The sequence below is a fragment of the Halictus rubicundus genome, chromosome 10 (genome assembly GCF_050948215.1).
Source record: "Halictus rubicundus isolate RS-2024b chromosome 10, iyHalRubi1_principal, whole genome shotgun sequence".
In the NCBI taxonomy this organism is placed as follows: domain Eukaryota; kingdom Metazoa; phylum Arthropoda; class Insecta; order Hymenoptera; family Halictidae; genus Halictus; species Halictus rubicundus.
Genome location: NC_135158.1, coordinates 10242857 through 10260315, shown reverse-complemented (window position 1 = coordinate 10260315; position 17459 = coordinate 10242857). Strand labels below are relative to the sequence as shown.

General features: G+C 39.3%; 1 protein-coding gene across 2 annotated transcripts in view; it reads right to left on the bottom strand.

Annotated features, from left to right (window-relative positions):
- Positions 1-3927: 3927 nt before the first annotated feature.
- The window catches only part of Cad99c (cadherin 99C), a 167996-nt gene continuing 154464 nt past the window's right edge, over positions 3928-17459 (bottom strand). For both annotated transcript variants that reach the window (XM_076794952.1, XM_076794954.1), the window contains 12 exons: positions 17106-17423; positions 16711-16851; positions 16289-16573; positions 15159-15332; positions 14479-14688; positions 14053-14184; positions 13866-13982; positions 12991-13389; positions 11878-12506; positions 10258-10491; positions 5796-6025; positions 3928-4951 (listed from right to left, as the gene is read on the bottom strand). In XM_076794952.1, coding sequence (XP_076651067.1) covers positions 4632-4951; positions 5796-6025; positions 10258-10491; positions 11878-12506; positions 12991-13389; positions 13866-13982; positions 14053-14184; positions 14479-14688; positions 15159-15332; positions 16289-16573; positions 16711-16851; positions 17106-17423 — 3189 coding nt within the window. In that variant the 3' untranslated portion in view covers positions 3928-4631. The remainder of the gene's footprint in view (positions 4952-5795; positions 6026-10257; positions 10492-11877; positions 12507-12990; positions 13390-13865; positions 13983-14052; positions 14185-14478; positions 14689-15158; positions 15333-16288; positions 16574-16710; positions 16852-17105; positions 17424-17459) is intronic.

The window sequence follows — 17459 nt, the reverse complement described above, 5'->3', positions numbered from 1 at the left end:
TTAGTTATTAAAACATTTATCTCGCGAAATATATATTTTCCTGTCTCTTTTCAATTTATTTCATCCTTTCCTTATTATTATGCGATATCAGACCTAGATATCAGACATAATAATAACGCAATTATTTCGAAGGAAATTTGTCGGATTTGTCCTGCACAAAAAGATATTACGTTGAAAGCTATCACTCTGAGTATTCACTCTATTATAGTTCCACGGTAACAATGTACGACGAAATCTATTGTCTGCGTCCACTTATATTCAGTATTGATTAATCAAATTCCATATTCGTCGGGAATAAACGTTTTCTAAAAATAGCTTCTTGTGCATCCTTTTATTATGTAAGTAGTGAATCTCGTTTGGATTCAGACACGGAAGTTTACATTCAAAATCTCGGTTGTTATGACATCTCTTTAAAAGTAAATAATAAAAGTAGAACGAACATTTTTCTTTTATATGTTACTCTATTTTTAAGGAAAACGAACTTGAAAATTAGACTGGAAGAAAATTCTGTAACGTCGTCTGCTCTTTAGTTACCATTTCTACTAATTAGAAACAATATTTATTTTACATTTTCAGTACCTACACTCTTGCATGATGATTTTACTCTGTAATACGTTTACTAAATTTATTTGTAAACAGGTAGATAATATCACATACAATGATAATATCACTGATTACTTGATATCTTGTATCCTCAAACGTTATATCCCCTTTTATATTGTCAGGACTCTATATTAATAACATATTCAACATATTACGGTGTGCGGAATATCACGAAACAATAATGATATACGCGATACCAAACGTAATACGTTCAGTCAATGTATTTTATGAAACACAAGATCGAGTTTTAAATGTTAATATAGAAAAGACGTTAATTTAAGATTTAAAAAAGTGTTCTAACACTTAATTTAATTTAATTAATTTAATGTAATTCTTTTTAATTTAATTAAAAAGCACGTTAATTTCAGATTAAAACAAGATGTTCGAATAGTGATCGACACGTTATTATGTAAATATAATAGATTTATTAGATATTAACAATTTTTACAGATTTTGTATGTCGTTCATCTTAAACAATACAGAACTATGAACAGAAAATGTTAACATTGTAGTCAACGGACTGGCGACGTATGTCGATACGTACATTACATTCTAACCGAAGTACGAGTAATTAAGTACCAGACTTATATAAACACATCTGCCTCGAACACTCATCTTACGATCATGCGTGCCATCATACGAAAGGGTTTAACTAAAACGCACTGAAAGCTGTGTTCCATGTACAGCGCGTACACAAACGATGCGTCGAGGCTTTTGACATGTGAAACGTTCAGTAAGCACATATTCGATTGATCGCGTTAAGTACAATGACCTCTCTCATTTCTATGCTCGATGTAAAATCAGCTGATCGTTCGACACCATTGACCGTTCTTCATGATCTCGTTCCACCATATACACATATACATAGACATTCACAGTTTTTGTAAAAGAAAAAACAAAATAGTAACTGAAGTAGCGTGCAACGAATGCACCGGCTAAGAGTCGGGATGTAGATCTTAAACGATCAGTGTATTTTGTACCGATTACATTAAACACTAAAACAAAAAAAGATTCATATGGATTGCACTATCCAATATGTTCTCTCGCAACTGCATCTCTTTCCTCAGACTGCATTGCGTGCATACAATAAATACAAACCGGTAAAAACGTTTAGAGAATTTAAAAATCCTGCTGAACTAGGCAATTAATATTCCATTTTGACTCTCACTGTACTGCCTGGAAGATCTCAAAACCTACTAGTTTGAAAAATCCAATGAAGTTTCACCTAACTGTATAAAAAATCGTTCAGCTCACAAAATAAATTTTGAAACCTCGTACCTTTCAATTAACTAACCACCGTAAAAGATAATTCTAAAGCACAGTCCGTTAAATCACATTCTTTTTGTTCGTGTAACCATCTATTATCAGTGCGAATCTTTGTTCACAATTTCCCTGAACAAACGTGCGAAAGATTCCGTCTACTTTAATCCAAAAGAAAAATTTCATCCCTCAAATTGTTCACCACGTCTGGTCATCAGCTCCAGTCAGTTTCATCGAGCTTAATGATGCAGAAGAACGTAGATGATGCTGCGCCCGATCGAAGGGAATTAGAACGATACGCGAGCATTGTTTGTGGGAAGTTCTGTATCGATATGCTTTCATAACAATATATAACAACAATGCGTACCATTGGATATCATTAAAAATAGTAAAATAATATGAGCAACCGCACAGTTATAAATAGATAGATATTATTATACAACAATTTTACGTAGGCTCCTCGTACATGTACATCCATATACAAGTTCACGGGCCGTTGACATTTACACGGTCCTCGTACAAACACGCTCTCTCACACGCACACACACAGAGACTATGCATCTCGCGCGCTCGAACATGTCCCCTATGTATCTATAATTGTATCGATACTTATAACTACGTTGGACGGTACGTTGACTCATAAGTTCTATGAGGTGCGTTTCACGCTCGAGGAACGGTACGTCCGAAAAAAGAAAAACGAAAAAAAAAACAGCGCGAAACACAGACGAATCACGGCGCAGTATTATTGCCGCGGATATAACTTATTACACGCTAAAATTTCCGTACAAAAATCATGCGAATTCTACAATGATCTTCTAGAACGTAACCGTTCGATTGTCGAGTCGACGATCTCGCACTGGCAGTTAGCAAGCGAAGGACATCACTGCGACCTTATTCGTTGTATCGTAAACTCAATGGCAATTTCGTTGTTCAGTGCGGGACGAGAAGAATGGTTTTTCCTCTCTTTCTCTCTCTCTCTCTCTCCTTCCATTTCTCTTTCTAGAGACTCGAGTTCTCATAATTACAAACAAATTTCGCCGCGAACGGGGAGCAACGGATCAAGGAAAATTCGAAAGGAAAAGCATTTGTTTCCCGTTCCCGGCGAAACGAACAGTTCGCGACCCCGTTTCGGCGCCGCCGGAACCTTATATTCGTCGGGATAATTCGATTCAACGTACATCGCGCGGAATGTACCATGTGCATGTTTGGAGATGCGCTGCTATTTGCTCTCAATTCCGCCTTGCGCGTACGGGCGAACAATCCGCCGCGGAGTTTCGAAAGGGTACAGCGGCCCGCGAATTATTGCTGCCTACGATAGCAATAATCCCGGGAGTATCGGGTGCCTCTTGTCTTGAGAAACCGACTTGCCTCATTGGTACCAGCGAACTGGCACTTTCTAAACGCGACGCAAATTGGCTTCCTGAACATTGTGGAACGACTGCGAGCCATTGCGTAATTTTCATATTTTATTACAAGAATTCAAAGAATGAAAGAACTCGAAGCAAGAACCCGTCAACGCCTGACGAACTAGATATACTGTTCTTCTTACTAAAAAAATGAAATTAATGTCGCGTATGTCGTTGTATGAAGTCACACGTAGACTGCCGATTTTGTATGACAGAAATTAATCGGTCACGATACTGTGAAGGCATTGGAAATGTTCAAGAGCATTTTGATATTCTTTTAGACTGGTCGAAACTGTTAAAGGAAGAAATTCATTTTCGTGCCACTTCCGCTTTTCACAATCGAGTTGGAACATTGTAGCACGTTCTCACGACACAGTATGACGTTTGAAGAATTTTTCTGTGACAATGCTTCCTTCTATATTTTATCGAACATTTGATAGAGATTACAACTACGGAATTGAACTGTTACAACGACATGTACGAACGATTGATAGACTGCGGATCTTTGTGCAAAATAAAAAATATTGGCATTGATTGCAAGACACAGGAGCGAAATAAAAATTTCTTACTTCCTTTAATTATTTTATTAAGCTAATACGCTGGTGCCCTTAAATCTTTTTAATATGTCCACTGCTTTAAATTGTACTTACTTTAATGATCGAATTACTGCACAGCTAAATAATAAAGACGCTGCTAACGAAGATTGTGCGTTTTCGTGAAGATTTTTGTGTGCTATAGAAGTACAGAAATCCGCGGTCTATTAGCGATACAGCACGTGCCACAATGTTTAGCGCAAGACGAGCCAATCCACGAACGAAGACAGTAAAATTAATGACTTTCCCAACGAGTCTCTATAATTTCATATTCCAGCCGAGACCGCATTCGAGTCGGAGAACCTGGGCCAGGATTTCGCCGGACATTTTCACATTAGAGAACTAGTTTGAAAGCTAATTTCACGAGCGAATCCCGGCTAATCGTAAGTAGCTTATCGCTTTCAGTCAACAGCTGTAGTTTCTCCGCGCAACCCTGGTGCGTGGGAAGAAAATGGAGGCGTCCGCGGTCTGCTGATCCCAGATGAAAGAAGCGTTTTCTAATTCGCGGTGCACGCCAGCAGCTTTGAACAGTTTTTGGCGTAGCGCGCGATCAACATTGTCCTCTTTTTGTTCACTATCGACCGGGTTCCACTGCCGATGTTTGACGACAGCACGACGCGACGGACGGAGCTACGATATTACCTACCGTTCGAGGTGACCTTTCCTATATATGGTACAACACAGAGGAGGGCCTGGCCTAAGAGACTCGGCCAGAAGTTTCGAGTTGTGTATCGTGCACGAACTAACCGGGCCGGTGGTTAGCGACGGTTTACAACTCCGTGGTAGTCTCCACCGGACTTTGCTCGCCCAAGTACGTGAATCCGAGATGAGAGTAATCCTTCCTTTCCCTGAACGTGACGTTGTCGTTCGACGGGCTCGGGTTGAGCAAGTCGCCGCCACGGTTGTACAGAGGGTTCAGCACGGGCGTCGCGTCATGGTTATTCAACGTGTTCGTATTGCTGGCGCTGTGATTCTTTCTGCCCAAGGTGGACCGTCGCAGGGAGTGGATGTTACCGTCCCCGTGTGTGCCAACTATGCTCGAGGCGCGTGCCGTGGTCGCCGCCTCCGAGCTCACCGGACTTTGTTGACCTTAAATGATAAATGCACCCCGGTGAAACCCCGTCGCCATTTCTGCCGATCGTCCGCCGGCGGGGGGACAACTTTTCCCCGCCGACACGCGGGAAGAAACTCTCGAAATTTCCCGAATATGCAGGGTGGTTGGTAACTGGTGGCACAAGCGGAAAGGGGGTGATTCTACGCGAAAAAAGAAGTCGAAAATATAGAATAAAAATTTTTCGTTTGACGCTTTGTTTTCGAGAACATTGAGTTTGAAAATGCAGCCAATGCGCGTGTTATTCGATAGGAATTGTCTGCTGCGTCTGACCATGACCCACCAATTCTACTTCCTACGCACACTAAAGCACGCGAACCCGACGGATCTTTAAATTCGATTTTCTCGAAAACGAAGCCTCAAACGAAAAATTTGTATTCTATATGTTCGACTTCTTTTTTCGCGTAGAATCACCCCCTTTCCGCTTGTACCACCAGTTACCAACCACCCTGTATATTGCGGTAATCGATGCGCGGTTAAGTCCGCTTTTACAACCAGGACAATGGACTTGTGGGTGTCGTAAATGAAATTTTTGTACGTTTCAAGTTACCCGAAGTATGCAAAAAGTGACGATCGCGTTACTCCACTTTTCTCGGCCGGGAAATCCTGCTGCACGCTGTATGTGTGAGTGCAATAAAATTATAAAAATATCTACTACCGCATTAAAAACGGAAACCTCGTGAACGTGAATGAAAAAGGAAGTGTAATCATTTGTACGCGTACGTATTTTTAAATCACAGCGAAATTCCGCCGAATAAAGAGTTGCTTAATTTAATGCTTAATTTAAAGAACTTTCCTTTCGAACGAATCGAATGCGTTTACCTGTGCTCTCTCCGTGATCTTTGGTAATGTAACTGACATTGTCTAGACTAAACGCGTGGTTCTTATTGCTGAAATCAAGCTGAAGGTCGTTGTAGCTGTCGTTGTCGTCTACGGGGACGCTCATTTGGAGCACCTGCGTCTCGTATTCCTTCAGATTAGGCTCGACGTACACGGGATCGTATCTCGGCACCACGTACATGCGCTGCATTCGTTCCTTGTACGCTTTGTACCTGCAACAAACCGGTGCCCGGTCACGTAGCGTACACAATGTTTGCATCCAATTAAAAAATACGCCGCGACGTCCGAAACTTGGCCAAACAATTTCGACGAGGGAGAAACTTCGATGCGTCGCGATACGCCCGGCGGCTGGTCGCCGAGAGGCGGCCAAGCCGGAAAGCGTAATTTATTCTAATGGGAGTAATAAAGAGACCAACGAATTTGCATGCCGCGTGGAGCTAGGCCCGCGCGCGTATGAATATTCACGTTAGTACTTGAAACCACTTCTTTCACACGATACTAACGGTAATAGTCTTGTTGTCGCGGCGTTCATAAACGAAATAAAGCAACGCCGCAAAAAGCGGCGCGAGTTGTCCTGTGTTTCCTCGGACTGCGAGGAACAGAATAATCTGCGTTACGTGGCGTAATTAAGCTGCTTCTAAGGTTTCTTTCCTACGCTTTCGACTTTGTTTGCCCGCGTTTGTATTCCGCCGGCGCCGAATTACTCGGCCGCGTAATTGTATCGTCGCTGAACCAAGATTTGTATGTCCTCGTGCTTTCACTTCCCGTGCCATCTTCCTATTATGCGGTCGCGAGGAGGATGGGGTAAGACAGTAAAATCGTTGGAATAATTTAAGAGCTCTGTTACAACATTTATGATTTGGTAAAATTGTTAAGAGCAGAAATAAGTTTCTATTAAACTTCTGTTTCTTGTATATTCGTGCAGTTTTTAGTTTGCACGTAGACCCGTAGTCGACAAGCTTTTATTATGTTTCACCTATGTTTGTGTTTTATTGTATTATTGTGCACCGCATTGTAATTTCATTGCCAATAATATGTCACAACTACAATTACAAGAAAAGATTTTGAAAACAGAAAATAGGTAAATTTACTTTACCTAAATTTTATGTTTAATGAGATTTTTATTTTTTTTTTTTTTTTCGGGGGCGTAATAAAAGTCGTAGTAGAGTAAACAAATTCAAGGCCAACAATATTCAACACCGTGTAAAAAGTGACTGTAGAACACGGCCATATTCGGACGTCATACGATACCGACTAAAGATTAATTGGTGACAGTTTTATTTTGAAACGTGATAACGCGGCGAAAAACGTACGATGAAGGCAATGAAGGATTATCACAAAACGCCCGGAAAAACAAAATAAAAGACGAGTTATGAGTTGACTGTAAAGCTTAAAATTATTCAGGACGAGCTGGAAAAAGAGATGAAGACAAAGATGTGCCGATTTGTTTAATGTGAATAAAATTACTAAAAATAGTAAAAGAATTTATTATTATTATTTATACATTAAATACCGATTTTAAATTAATTAATCTTTTTTGCGAGTTAGTTTAATGCTTAGATTCTCTTGAAATTTAATAACACAACGATGAATAAACAGATAAGAAAAAATTCGCACCTCTGTTAACTAACATTTTAGCACAGCGCTGTTATGGCGTATTTTTAAATATTTTTTACTGTTTTTATACTGAGCATTAAAAACGCGACTATCCCAGGAACAGACTTGATAAATAATCGACATTTGCAATCGTCAAGTGGAGCACGTTCCACATGAAAAATTTAGCCGCTCGGTACGGAAAATTGTACAAATACGGATATAAATTAAGGCTTCGTTTTGCACTCTCGTATTTGACTTATAACTATATAGACTGTGTATTTTATGCAGTTGTAATATAAAGTCACATTAGAATTTCAATGAATTTCCTTCGAAAAAGTTAAATTACCCATCTCTGTTACTCAATACGGATGAAAAAACCCGGGAAAAATGCAAAACAAAAGAATCGTTGATCCAATTACGGAGCACGCTGAACAATTGTTCAACGGAGCGCTGTGTGCAGTGTGTCAATTGAATTTTCCGCTAACACTCTGTAGTCACCGATTTAATAAAGTAAGATATTACTTTTCAAAATGTTTCATATCCTGAACAAATTATAGTAATTCCGAATGATGTGGTATTGCAGATAGAGACGGCTCGGTCTTATTGTTGTAACAAATAAACTGCAAGTGCAAAATAAAAATTGTTTGCAAAACAAACAATCAATTGCAACATCAATTACAATAGCCTTCAAAAATTTTACTGCTTCAAATTCTGCCTATTCAATTTTATTACAAACGCATGAAATCCAGAGTCTGGTTAAAAACAAATTCCAATTTTCAGCTTTCTATTGTGGCATGTTGAACATTGCGTTCAAGTTCTTTTATTTCGATCGAGAAGTTACGTAACTTTCGTTAAATGAAATTAATTAAATGTTCAGCACGGTATTGAGTGTAGTTCAGCAAATCAGAAGACGTAGAAAAGAAATTGGTACAATTTTATTAACATCTCTTGGGTGCTCTTAAAGGGGAAAGACAACAGTATTGAAGAGGAAAACTTTAAGTTGAAAGCGTCTCGAGTTGGGAAAGCAACAGAATGTTTTTCGCAATTACACAAACTCAACCATAATTGGACGATGACATGCTAAACGATCCTTGTGCAAAGAATGCACTTTTCTATTTTTCTTAAAAAATTGTTTGGTTTGGTATCGTAATTTTAGGCGTTGGATTTGCTTCCGCAAATAGACTTTTCAATTGTAGATATCGATTAAAATATTATATCGACGCTATAAAGAAAAGTGGGTCATCACGCCCTGACTTTATTTTAGGTGCATGCAAAAATTGTAGTCTTCTCATTAATTTTCCTTTCATTTATACACGACATACGAGATACGTTATTAGTTGATAATGATGTTCGTTATTTAGATAGCAAAGAAACAATTGCACAAGAAGTCGTAAGATAAACGAAAATGTATTTCCTTTTTTTAATCATTTTAACGAGTCAAAAATGGTATAACAACATTATTAGACTTAATCCATTTTTGTCGTAAATGCATAAAGTCCTATTATATTAGGGGTACCCATTTAGTAATCAATTATTTGCAAAGAATTTGTTTTGCCTTTAGTTCTGTACCGATCGTTGAAGAGGAAACACGTATTCTTTTACAGTTTTCGGTAATACAGCCTGTGTTCAAAATATTCTAAAAAGTATAATTTTTTTACAACCCTGTAAAATGGCGGCGTACCTTCCGAGGATCATATTCGTCATTGCATACTTTTTCATTTTCATGCGGGATTTAATGCAACGGTAACAATAAAGAAAATTTGCGGTGTTTATGGAGGTGTATTGAAGGTCAAGTGTCAACGTTGGTTCAGAAGGTTTGCTGCTGGTGATTATGATCTCTCTGACAGGCCTCGAAGTGGACGACCAGTTGAATTTGATAATGACACCCTAAAATCTCTAGTGGAAGCTGATCCAAAATTAAGTATACAAGAATTATCGAGAACCCTTGGGTCCACATGGTCAACTATACAAAGGCACCTACACGAAATGGGAAAGGCAAATAGGCAAGGAATATGGGTACCGCATCAATGATCTGAGACCAACAAGAATATTTGTCGATCAATTTGCACTTCATTGCTATCCAGATTTCGTAGAGATCCATCTCTTAGCAGAATCGTTACCGGAGATGAAAAATGGGTTCTTTATGATAACATAAGGCGTTCCAAGCAATGGCTTTCTGCAAATAAAACCGCAATATCAACCCCTAAACCTAGCTTATCACTTGGAAAGGTGTTACTGTGCATTTGGTGGAACTATCGTGGCGTAATTCACTTTGAGTTGTCGAAACCTGGAGAAACAGTTACTGCTGAGTTGTATTGTCAGCAATTACAACGGCTGTATTCAGAACTATTGAAAAAGAGGGCATCTTTAGCCCACAGAAAAGGTGTAATATTGCAAATTAACAATGCCCGGTCCCATACAGCGAAACTCACTCAGGAAAAAATCAAAGAATTGCAATGGGAAGTTTTTCCGCACCCCCGTACTCACCGGATATTGCTCCCTCTGACTATCATGTTTTCAGATCTCTGGAGCATTATTCAAGAAATAAAACATTCACTTCTGTAGGAGATGTAAGGAGACACCTCGAGTCATATTTTGCATCACGAACCCTGGATTTCTATAAGGGGGGGATTGAAAATTTGCAGGAAAGATGGCAAACTGTCCTTGATAACGATGGAGATTATATAATAAATTAAAAAATAGAAACTTGAATTTTCTACAAAGTTTGTTTTAGATTTCAAAATAATTGATTACTTATGGGTCCTCCTAATACATGAACGATTGATGAAGATTAGAACTTTCGCACACGCCTAACATGCGAATAACGGAAACGAAGTCAGTAATTTACCTGGTCCAGGAGACGCATATGTAGATGATACCAGCAATGCCCAGAATCAATATGACGCAGGCGATGATTATCAATGCATACGGGAACACTTCGCCGCTAAAAGCGATGGCAGTTTTTTGCGTGCGCACAGGCTCAGCTGGCATTACCGGCGCGTGGATGTCGATCGCGTTTGCACGAACCAAGGTGGACACGTCGAAAGTGATATTCGACATCGCTGGCTTTTCTATGATCGACCTGAAATAGAATCAAAACGGAGATTAGCTTCGTACAAACCACATTTAACGCTAAAACCGTCGGCCACCAAAATTGGCAGCTTTTGTTGCCTTTTAAAACCGACTAGATTAAGATCATTTGGATTTTCCACGATTTCGTTGTGCTTTCCAACAAATCAATTTATTTCACAATTTCTCCAGACTACATCCATAATTTTGATAAATGCAAAACAAAACATGACAAGATTTTACTTAAATTTTAGCAGGAAAATTTACTTATTCGGACGTTTAATAAAAATTCTGTAAAATCAAATTAAGTGTTATCCTGCCATTTTCATTCTACGATCAGTAAATATATTTATTTACTCCAAGTGTCTTACAAGAGCATTTCTACGATTTCAGTAATTGTAAAATAAAAAATTTGGAACTATATCGGCTGACCTAATAGTTTCACAAGTTACATCTTGCAGCAAATGCTTACGTGTGCCGTAGGACCAGTATAGCGCAGAGTTCGAAAATTATTAGGTGAATCAACGATGACTTTTAGATTTTTATGTTTTGTAAATTATCGGAATTGTTTACGCGAGTGAATAGCAAAACTTTTCTCGCTTGTTGAAATTTACTATATGGTTGAGAAGAACTTGGAACTTTCTGTTTTCTAGATACGCGGTTGGAGTCCTTGTTCCATTTATTAAAATGGAAATAAGAAACAAAACAGATACTGAAAAAGCACAACACGAGATAAGCACCCAGAATTTATGAGTCCGACCCGGAATTGAATAGTTATCCCAAGCCACGCACTAGTTATTCCAATTAAATAGGTCAATAAAATAATATTAAATAGGTTCGTATAATTAAAACTCAATAAGACCAGAACAGACCTCCAATGATTTAAAAATTAATCTCTATTATTCAACATTAAACCTACTACCACTGGTTAAATAAACGGTGTCAGATGTTCCACTTTAAACTTCTTGAAATTGTAAATATATTGCGGATATCTATGCAAAATAAAAATTGTCTCCGCTACTTACAGCCAACAGAAGCCCAATAGAAATGTATTTCTTTCTTTAATCAATCTATCGAGCTGAATAAAAAATATACACATATTCTCCACAATCGCATAAAATCCACAATCTAATTTTAAAGATGCTTCCCAGGAAAAATTCTTTACTCGGAAACATATATTCTAATAAAAACCGAACTAAATTCAATTTCATATCAGCCTGAGTGGGCAGCTAGTGTTAAACTCGAGAAAGCACAATAAAACCATTGATCCCAATTTTTTCGATTTACAGGGACACTAACGTTACGTCCTACGATACCGTCAATTCCAGAAACTTTAACAGTTACTACGGTTCCCGCGAACGCATAAACTGAAAAGTTCACAGGAAAGGGGGAAACTTACCTCTGTATTCGCGAGCTATTTCTGTCTAAAATGGCTTCGGTGTCCGGATCGACGGCGTAAAACCAGACATCGGAATCTTGCGGGAACATTTCGATTGTGCCGTTCCTCGTTAAATTCTTCCGCACCGCGACCCTGTCGATACCGATCAGCAGGCCGCTCTTCTCCTCGATGATGCCGGCGATTTTATCGGCCTCTTTCTGCAAAGCGTCCGGCGCCGCCTCCTGCACCACCAGAATCATCAGGTTCTCCTCGCCGATCAGATTCACTATAACCGGAGCGACGATCGAGTTGAAATTGTCGGTGACGTTAGGGTTGTCCCGCACGCGGACGTCGAACTTGAACGGAAGCTCCATCGGATCCACATTGTCGAACGTCGCCGTTGTCCTAATTATCCCGGATGAGCTGTCCATCGCGAAATAATCGGATCCTCGGCCGCCGAGGATCTTGTACTCGAGTTTCCCGTATTTCCCGTTGTCCTTGTCGTTCGCCTTCACTTGGATCACCGTCGACGCGAACTGCGCCCCTCTTGGAATCGCCGCGAAATAACGTCCCCGTGATAACTTTTTACCTCCCTCGGGAAACACGAACTCCGGTTTATTGTCGTTCACGTCGAGCACTTGGATTTTCACCTGTAATCCGAAGACACGACCGGGATTCACCACGCGGAAGTCAATCTTTTACCCGTAATAAACGGACTTTGAACGTTTCCTAGCGAAACAATAACGCGGAGTATTCAAATCAACTTTCACGTCGCGAATATACCTCTGAGATTGCGATTTATTGGATTTCGGCTATTGCGAGTTTCCTGTACAGTGATCGAATCGTTAGAGCCAGAGTGCGAAAAATAAATTGTCCCAAAAAAGTAAAAGCAGAATTTCTATTGGAAAAACGATTCCAAATGAAACGCGGTGAATCATTGAAAGGAGAAGAAACATTTCTGTCTATCTGTCTATCTATAATAGTTAACCGTATTTATTCAGGTATGAACCCCGATACCCGAGAAGTTCATGCAACAAGCGAAGAAGCGAACAAGAGATATCTTGAAGAGACATCGTACATAAAGCTTTCGGGAATAAATAAAATGAGATATGTGACAGCTTTATCCGCACGTACCATTGTTGTGTTCCTTCCAGAATTCAAAAGACCGGACAAAGACTCAAGCTTGATCTTGATCTGATAGGATTCCGTCGTCTCGTAATCCAAAGCTCCTTTCTTCAACATCAGCGCGCAATTCCGCTCCTCTGTGACGTTTGCCTCGAATAATCCGTTTTCGTTGCCGCTGTAGATCTCGCACTTCAACGGAGTGGTATCGTGGGCATGGCTATTAATGATGGTGATTATCTTGATCAGCGTGTTGTCGCCTGCGTCCTCCGGTACGTCGACGTTGTACGAGTTTTCCGCGAACCCCAGCCCGATTTCGGGGGGCACGGTGGCAACGTGACGAACATAAACCGGCACTGTCGTCATCGATGATAATTGCGGCTCTCCCATATCGTAGGCGCGCACGTCCACCTGAAAATATTAATAAGATTATTGCTTTTTGCAACAATTTTACAATGCTCTGTGAAATACAAATATTCCCGGATAAATGAGCAATAAAATCAAATTTATTTGAACAGTTTCTGTTCGATTCATTTTTTACAAATATACAGGGTGTGCTCGGGTGGATGGTACAACCGGCAGGGGATGATTCTACATGTAAAAACAAGTCGAAATGAAGGAATACAATTTTTTTCTTTAGCGTCTCGTTTTCGAGAAAATCGAGCTTAAAGATCCATCGCAGTAGAATTGGTTGGCTATGATCAGACGCCGTCGGACGCTTGTCTCGAGTGATTTTACTCAGTTGAAAATCAACCGTCTTAAATTCTTTTAATCTTTCTATTGTTCTAAATTGCGCGTTTTTGTCACGAATACATAAAATCCGCCATCCAGTAATTAATCGTGGAATTGTAGTTTGATATTTAGAGTGGTATAGCGAATAACGGTACCTGATATTCGGTGTCGGTTTCCTTACGCAAATCATCCCTTATTCTCAGCACGCCGGTGTCCGGATCGATCACGAAGTATTTGTTCGTTATCCCACGGCCAATAATCTCATACCTCACCTGATTAGATCAACGAGTCAGTAAAAATCATTCTTTCAAATTACCGTATTATTCGATCGAAGGTACGCACCTGATTTCCAGGGGCCGTGCCATCCGAGTCTGTTGCTATCAGATTAATTACCGTCGTCCCTATAGGAACATCATCGTCTAACGTAATCGGACGAGGAACTGATGTGAACACCGGAGGAATGTCATTCACGTCCTGATATAACGAGAAATTGTAATACCATTTGTTACTATAATTAGCATTGTTCTCAATACCATTTCGAAGAGTGTCAGAGTGATTTCTTTTCAGAGATTTGGAAAACAATTTTTTAAACGATGACCAACTTTTTAGACCCATTTTTTAGACCCTCTGAATAATTAAAATTCTAATTTTAATTCTAATCGATATTTAATACGTAGTAATATCGTAAATTATTTCGTTCCTCAAAGGAATGTTCAGGATAATTGGTTCAATTGGGAGGAGGAGCATGTTTTTGGATTATTTAAATACCTGAACATTGACCAGAATCCTAGTTGTGGAGCCCGGTAGATCACTTATGTTTTCCTCTGTGCCAACTATGAGGATGTGTTGAGTCTCCCTTTCATAATCTAGACCCCGAATAGTTTTTATCACTCCAGTCTTCGGGTCTATACCGAAGAGTTCAGTATCCCCTTGTTTGATCGTGTACGTAATTTGCTTCTTTGTATCCGGATCATCGGCCTGGAATTAAACACGTTTACATCGAGTTCCAGGAGGATGATTATTCGTCCAGAATTTTCGACGTACAAAGCTATATCGGAATTTGGCGACGCAAACTGTTATTTACTGCATTTATCAAAGAGCTGCTCGAATATTCCTCGTTTATATGAAAACGTGTAATCAGGCAATATATCATAATTATTTATAAATATTGAATTTAATAGTACATGATTTTTAATGTTTTTATTTTAAATGTGTCTTAATCTAATTCGTGTATTTTCATTCGTTTAGTATCGTTGTTGTTTAATTTTCCTTGAGTCTCGACTCAAAGCAATGTTACATTAATTTCATGTTACTAAAATGTAACAAATTAATTTGATTTTCAATCTATTGGTAGTTTCCAGAAACTTTTTATTTGCGTCAGTATAACTTTTGAATTCTGGAGAAAGTAATTTAAGTTTTTTTATTATGTGTTTGTTGAATTGACTTACCATCACTTGAGCGACCGTGTAATCCGGTACGTTTTCCTTAACTCGAGCCTCGTAGCTACTTTGTCGGAAAATGGGAACTTCGTCTTCAACATCTATAACTTTCACGGTCACTGTGGCGGTGGCCAAACGATAATCTGGAGCCCCGTCTCTCGCCGTAACAACAAACTTATATTCCTGTAAACAAAAACGTAATATCGATTTTAATCACATATCACGTTTCAATGAAACATATTTAACATATTGAACTCTTAATCGGACATGTGATTTGGGGCTTTTCTTCGTAGGAGTAATAAGTATCGCACATGTTAAAAATGTTCACTTATTTTCCATGAGAAACAAGTAAAATAAATTTCAATCGCACTTTCACGTGACAGAAAATAATAAACTGTTATTTCCATTAGGCGGACCGAAGCTAGAGGTTTAATTGTAACTGCACCGTCTTTGAGTCTCTGGGAGTATATTAATTTGCCGCAAATTGAAAGTGCCTTAATTAAATTCGATGCAGATGAATTTTAATTAAAATTTTCTTTACACAGGTTCGTTCAACAGTTCTTCATTAAACGTTCCCTGTTCCCTTTTACATTCTATTTTTTTCGATCGCCGCTTGTTTATTACAAATATTCGTAGCTTGGTATAGCAATTAGATGTGGATTTAAAAAAAACAACATATCGTTATACTTTCTATTAATCATATAGTTTTACATAAAAGAAGCGTAAAAGAAAGTGTTCCATATTATTGTATAAAATAATATCTAACGAATAAAGCTGTTTTATGTTTCGAAATTTATTTCGAAGTGGCGCTACATTTGAAATAAAATATTTGAGTAGTTGCAAAAATTGTATGTAAAATACAAGTATAGAATGGTAACTTTTTGAAACTGATTGATTTAAGAAGCCATATCTCAGACCGTTTAGATTTAAATAGAATGTAAATTCAGGGTAAAAGGCAGTAAATAATTTGAAAACGTTACCAATAAAGTAAAATCTATTGTAAAAAGAAAATTGTATGTGAAATTTACAATCTCAAGTATTTTGGGCTTGGGAAAACCAGCCCTCGGGCTATTTGGACCGAAGTCGAGCGGAGAGCAAGAACAGAAAAATTCGAGCGCATAAAAGGACAAATCGCTTACGTCATTTTGCTCGTAATCCAGAACAATTTTTGTGAGGATATCCCCGGTTTCGGGGTCCACTGTGAAAGGAATATCGTCCGGCGCGAAATACGTGATCTCGGCGTTGATGCCCTCGTCGGCGTCCTCGGCATGCACGCGGCCGATCAATTTCCGCGCCTCTCCCTCTTTAACAGTGAACTCGTAAGGCAGGTCTACGAATTCGGGATTTTTGTCGTTGATGTCCGTCACTTTGATGTTCACCGTTGCGGAGCTGAACAGGCCACCGGAGTCCTCGGCTTTTATCAGCTGTCGGCAGAAATTGCTTTCGGATAACATTGATTGCCTGTGCAGCAATTACGGAAACAGATTGCGTTTCCTTGTACACCGAGCGGAAAAGGAGGTCTTTACGGGAGTACTTAAAACCGCGGACGACGAAAACTCACCAGTTGATAACGCGTTAAATCTTCCCTGTCCAACTTCCTTATAACGGTGATCACGCCTGATTTGTCGCCGATCACGAACTGGCGGAGATCGTTGCCGGAAACAATGGAATACGACACCGGGTCATTTTCGGGATCAACTGCCTGCAAGTTAATTCCAAAAGTATTGATTTATCGCACAGTTTCGCAAAAACAAATGCGCCAGTTTGACAAGTTTAGTCGTACTATGCTTCAAAATTCACTGAGAATCTATTTAAATTGTTTCAATTCCGTTGGAAAATTTTAAACAATTACAAACACATAATTTGACATCCACAGGCCACGAGTGTGTGCATGAAGACGCTCGGAATTTTCTAATTTTGTCGTGGACTGCGAGGCGTGATGAAAGAATTACTTACAGTAATTGTCGCGACCGTAGAATTGATCGAAGCTCCTTCGCTGACCTGCACCTCGTACACCGGCTGTTGGAACACGGGACTTTTGGTGTTTGGACCAGGTATTACGTTCACCTCGACGATCGTTTGCGAATATTTTCCGCCCTTGTCTGTCGCCTGCACCGTGATACTGTATTGTTCGCCCGCATTTAGTTTCCTCACCGATTCGATTACCCCAGTTTTCGGGTCAATTTTGAACTTATGCAAACCGTTGTTTGAAACGTGGTAGATGCTGTAGGTTATTTCAGCGTTCTCGCCCTCGTCATTATCTGTTGCTTCGATCTGTTGGAAATCAATATTTTCAAACGCGTTGCTGGC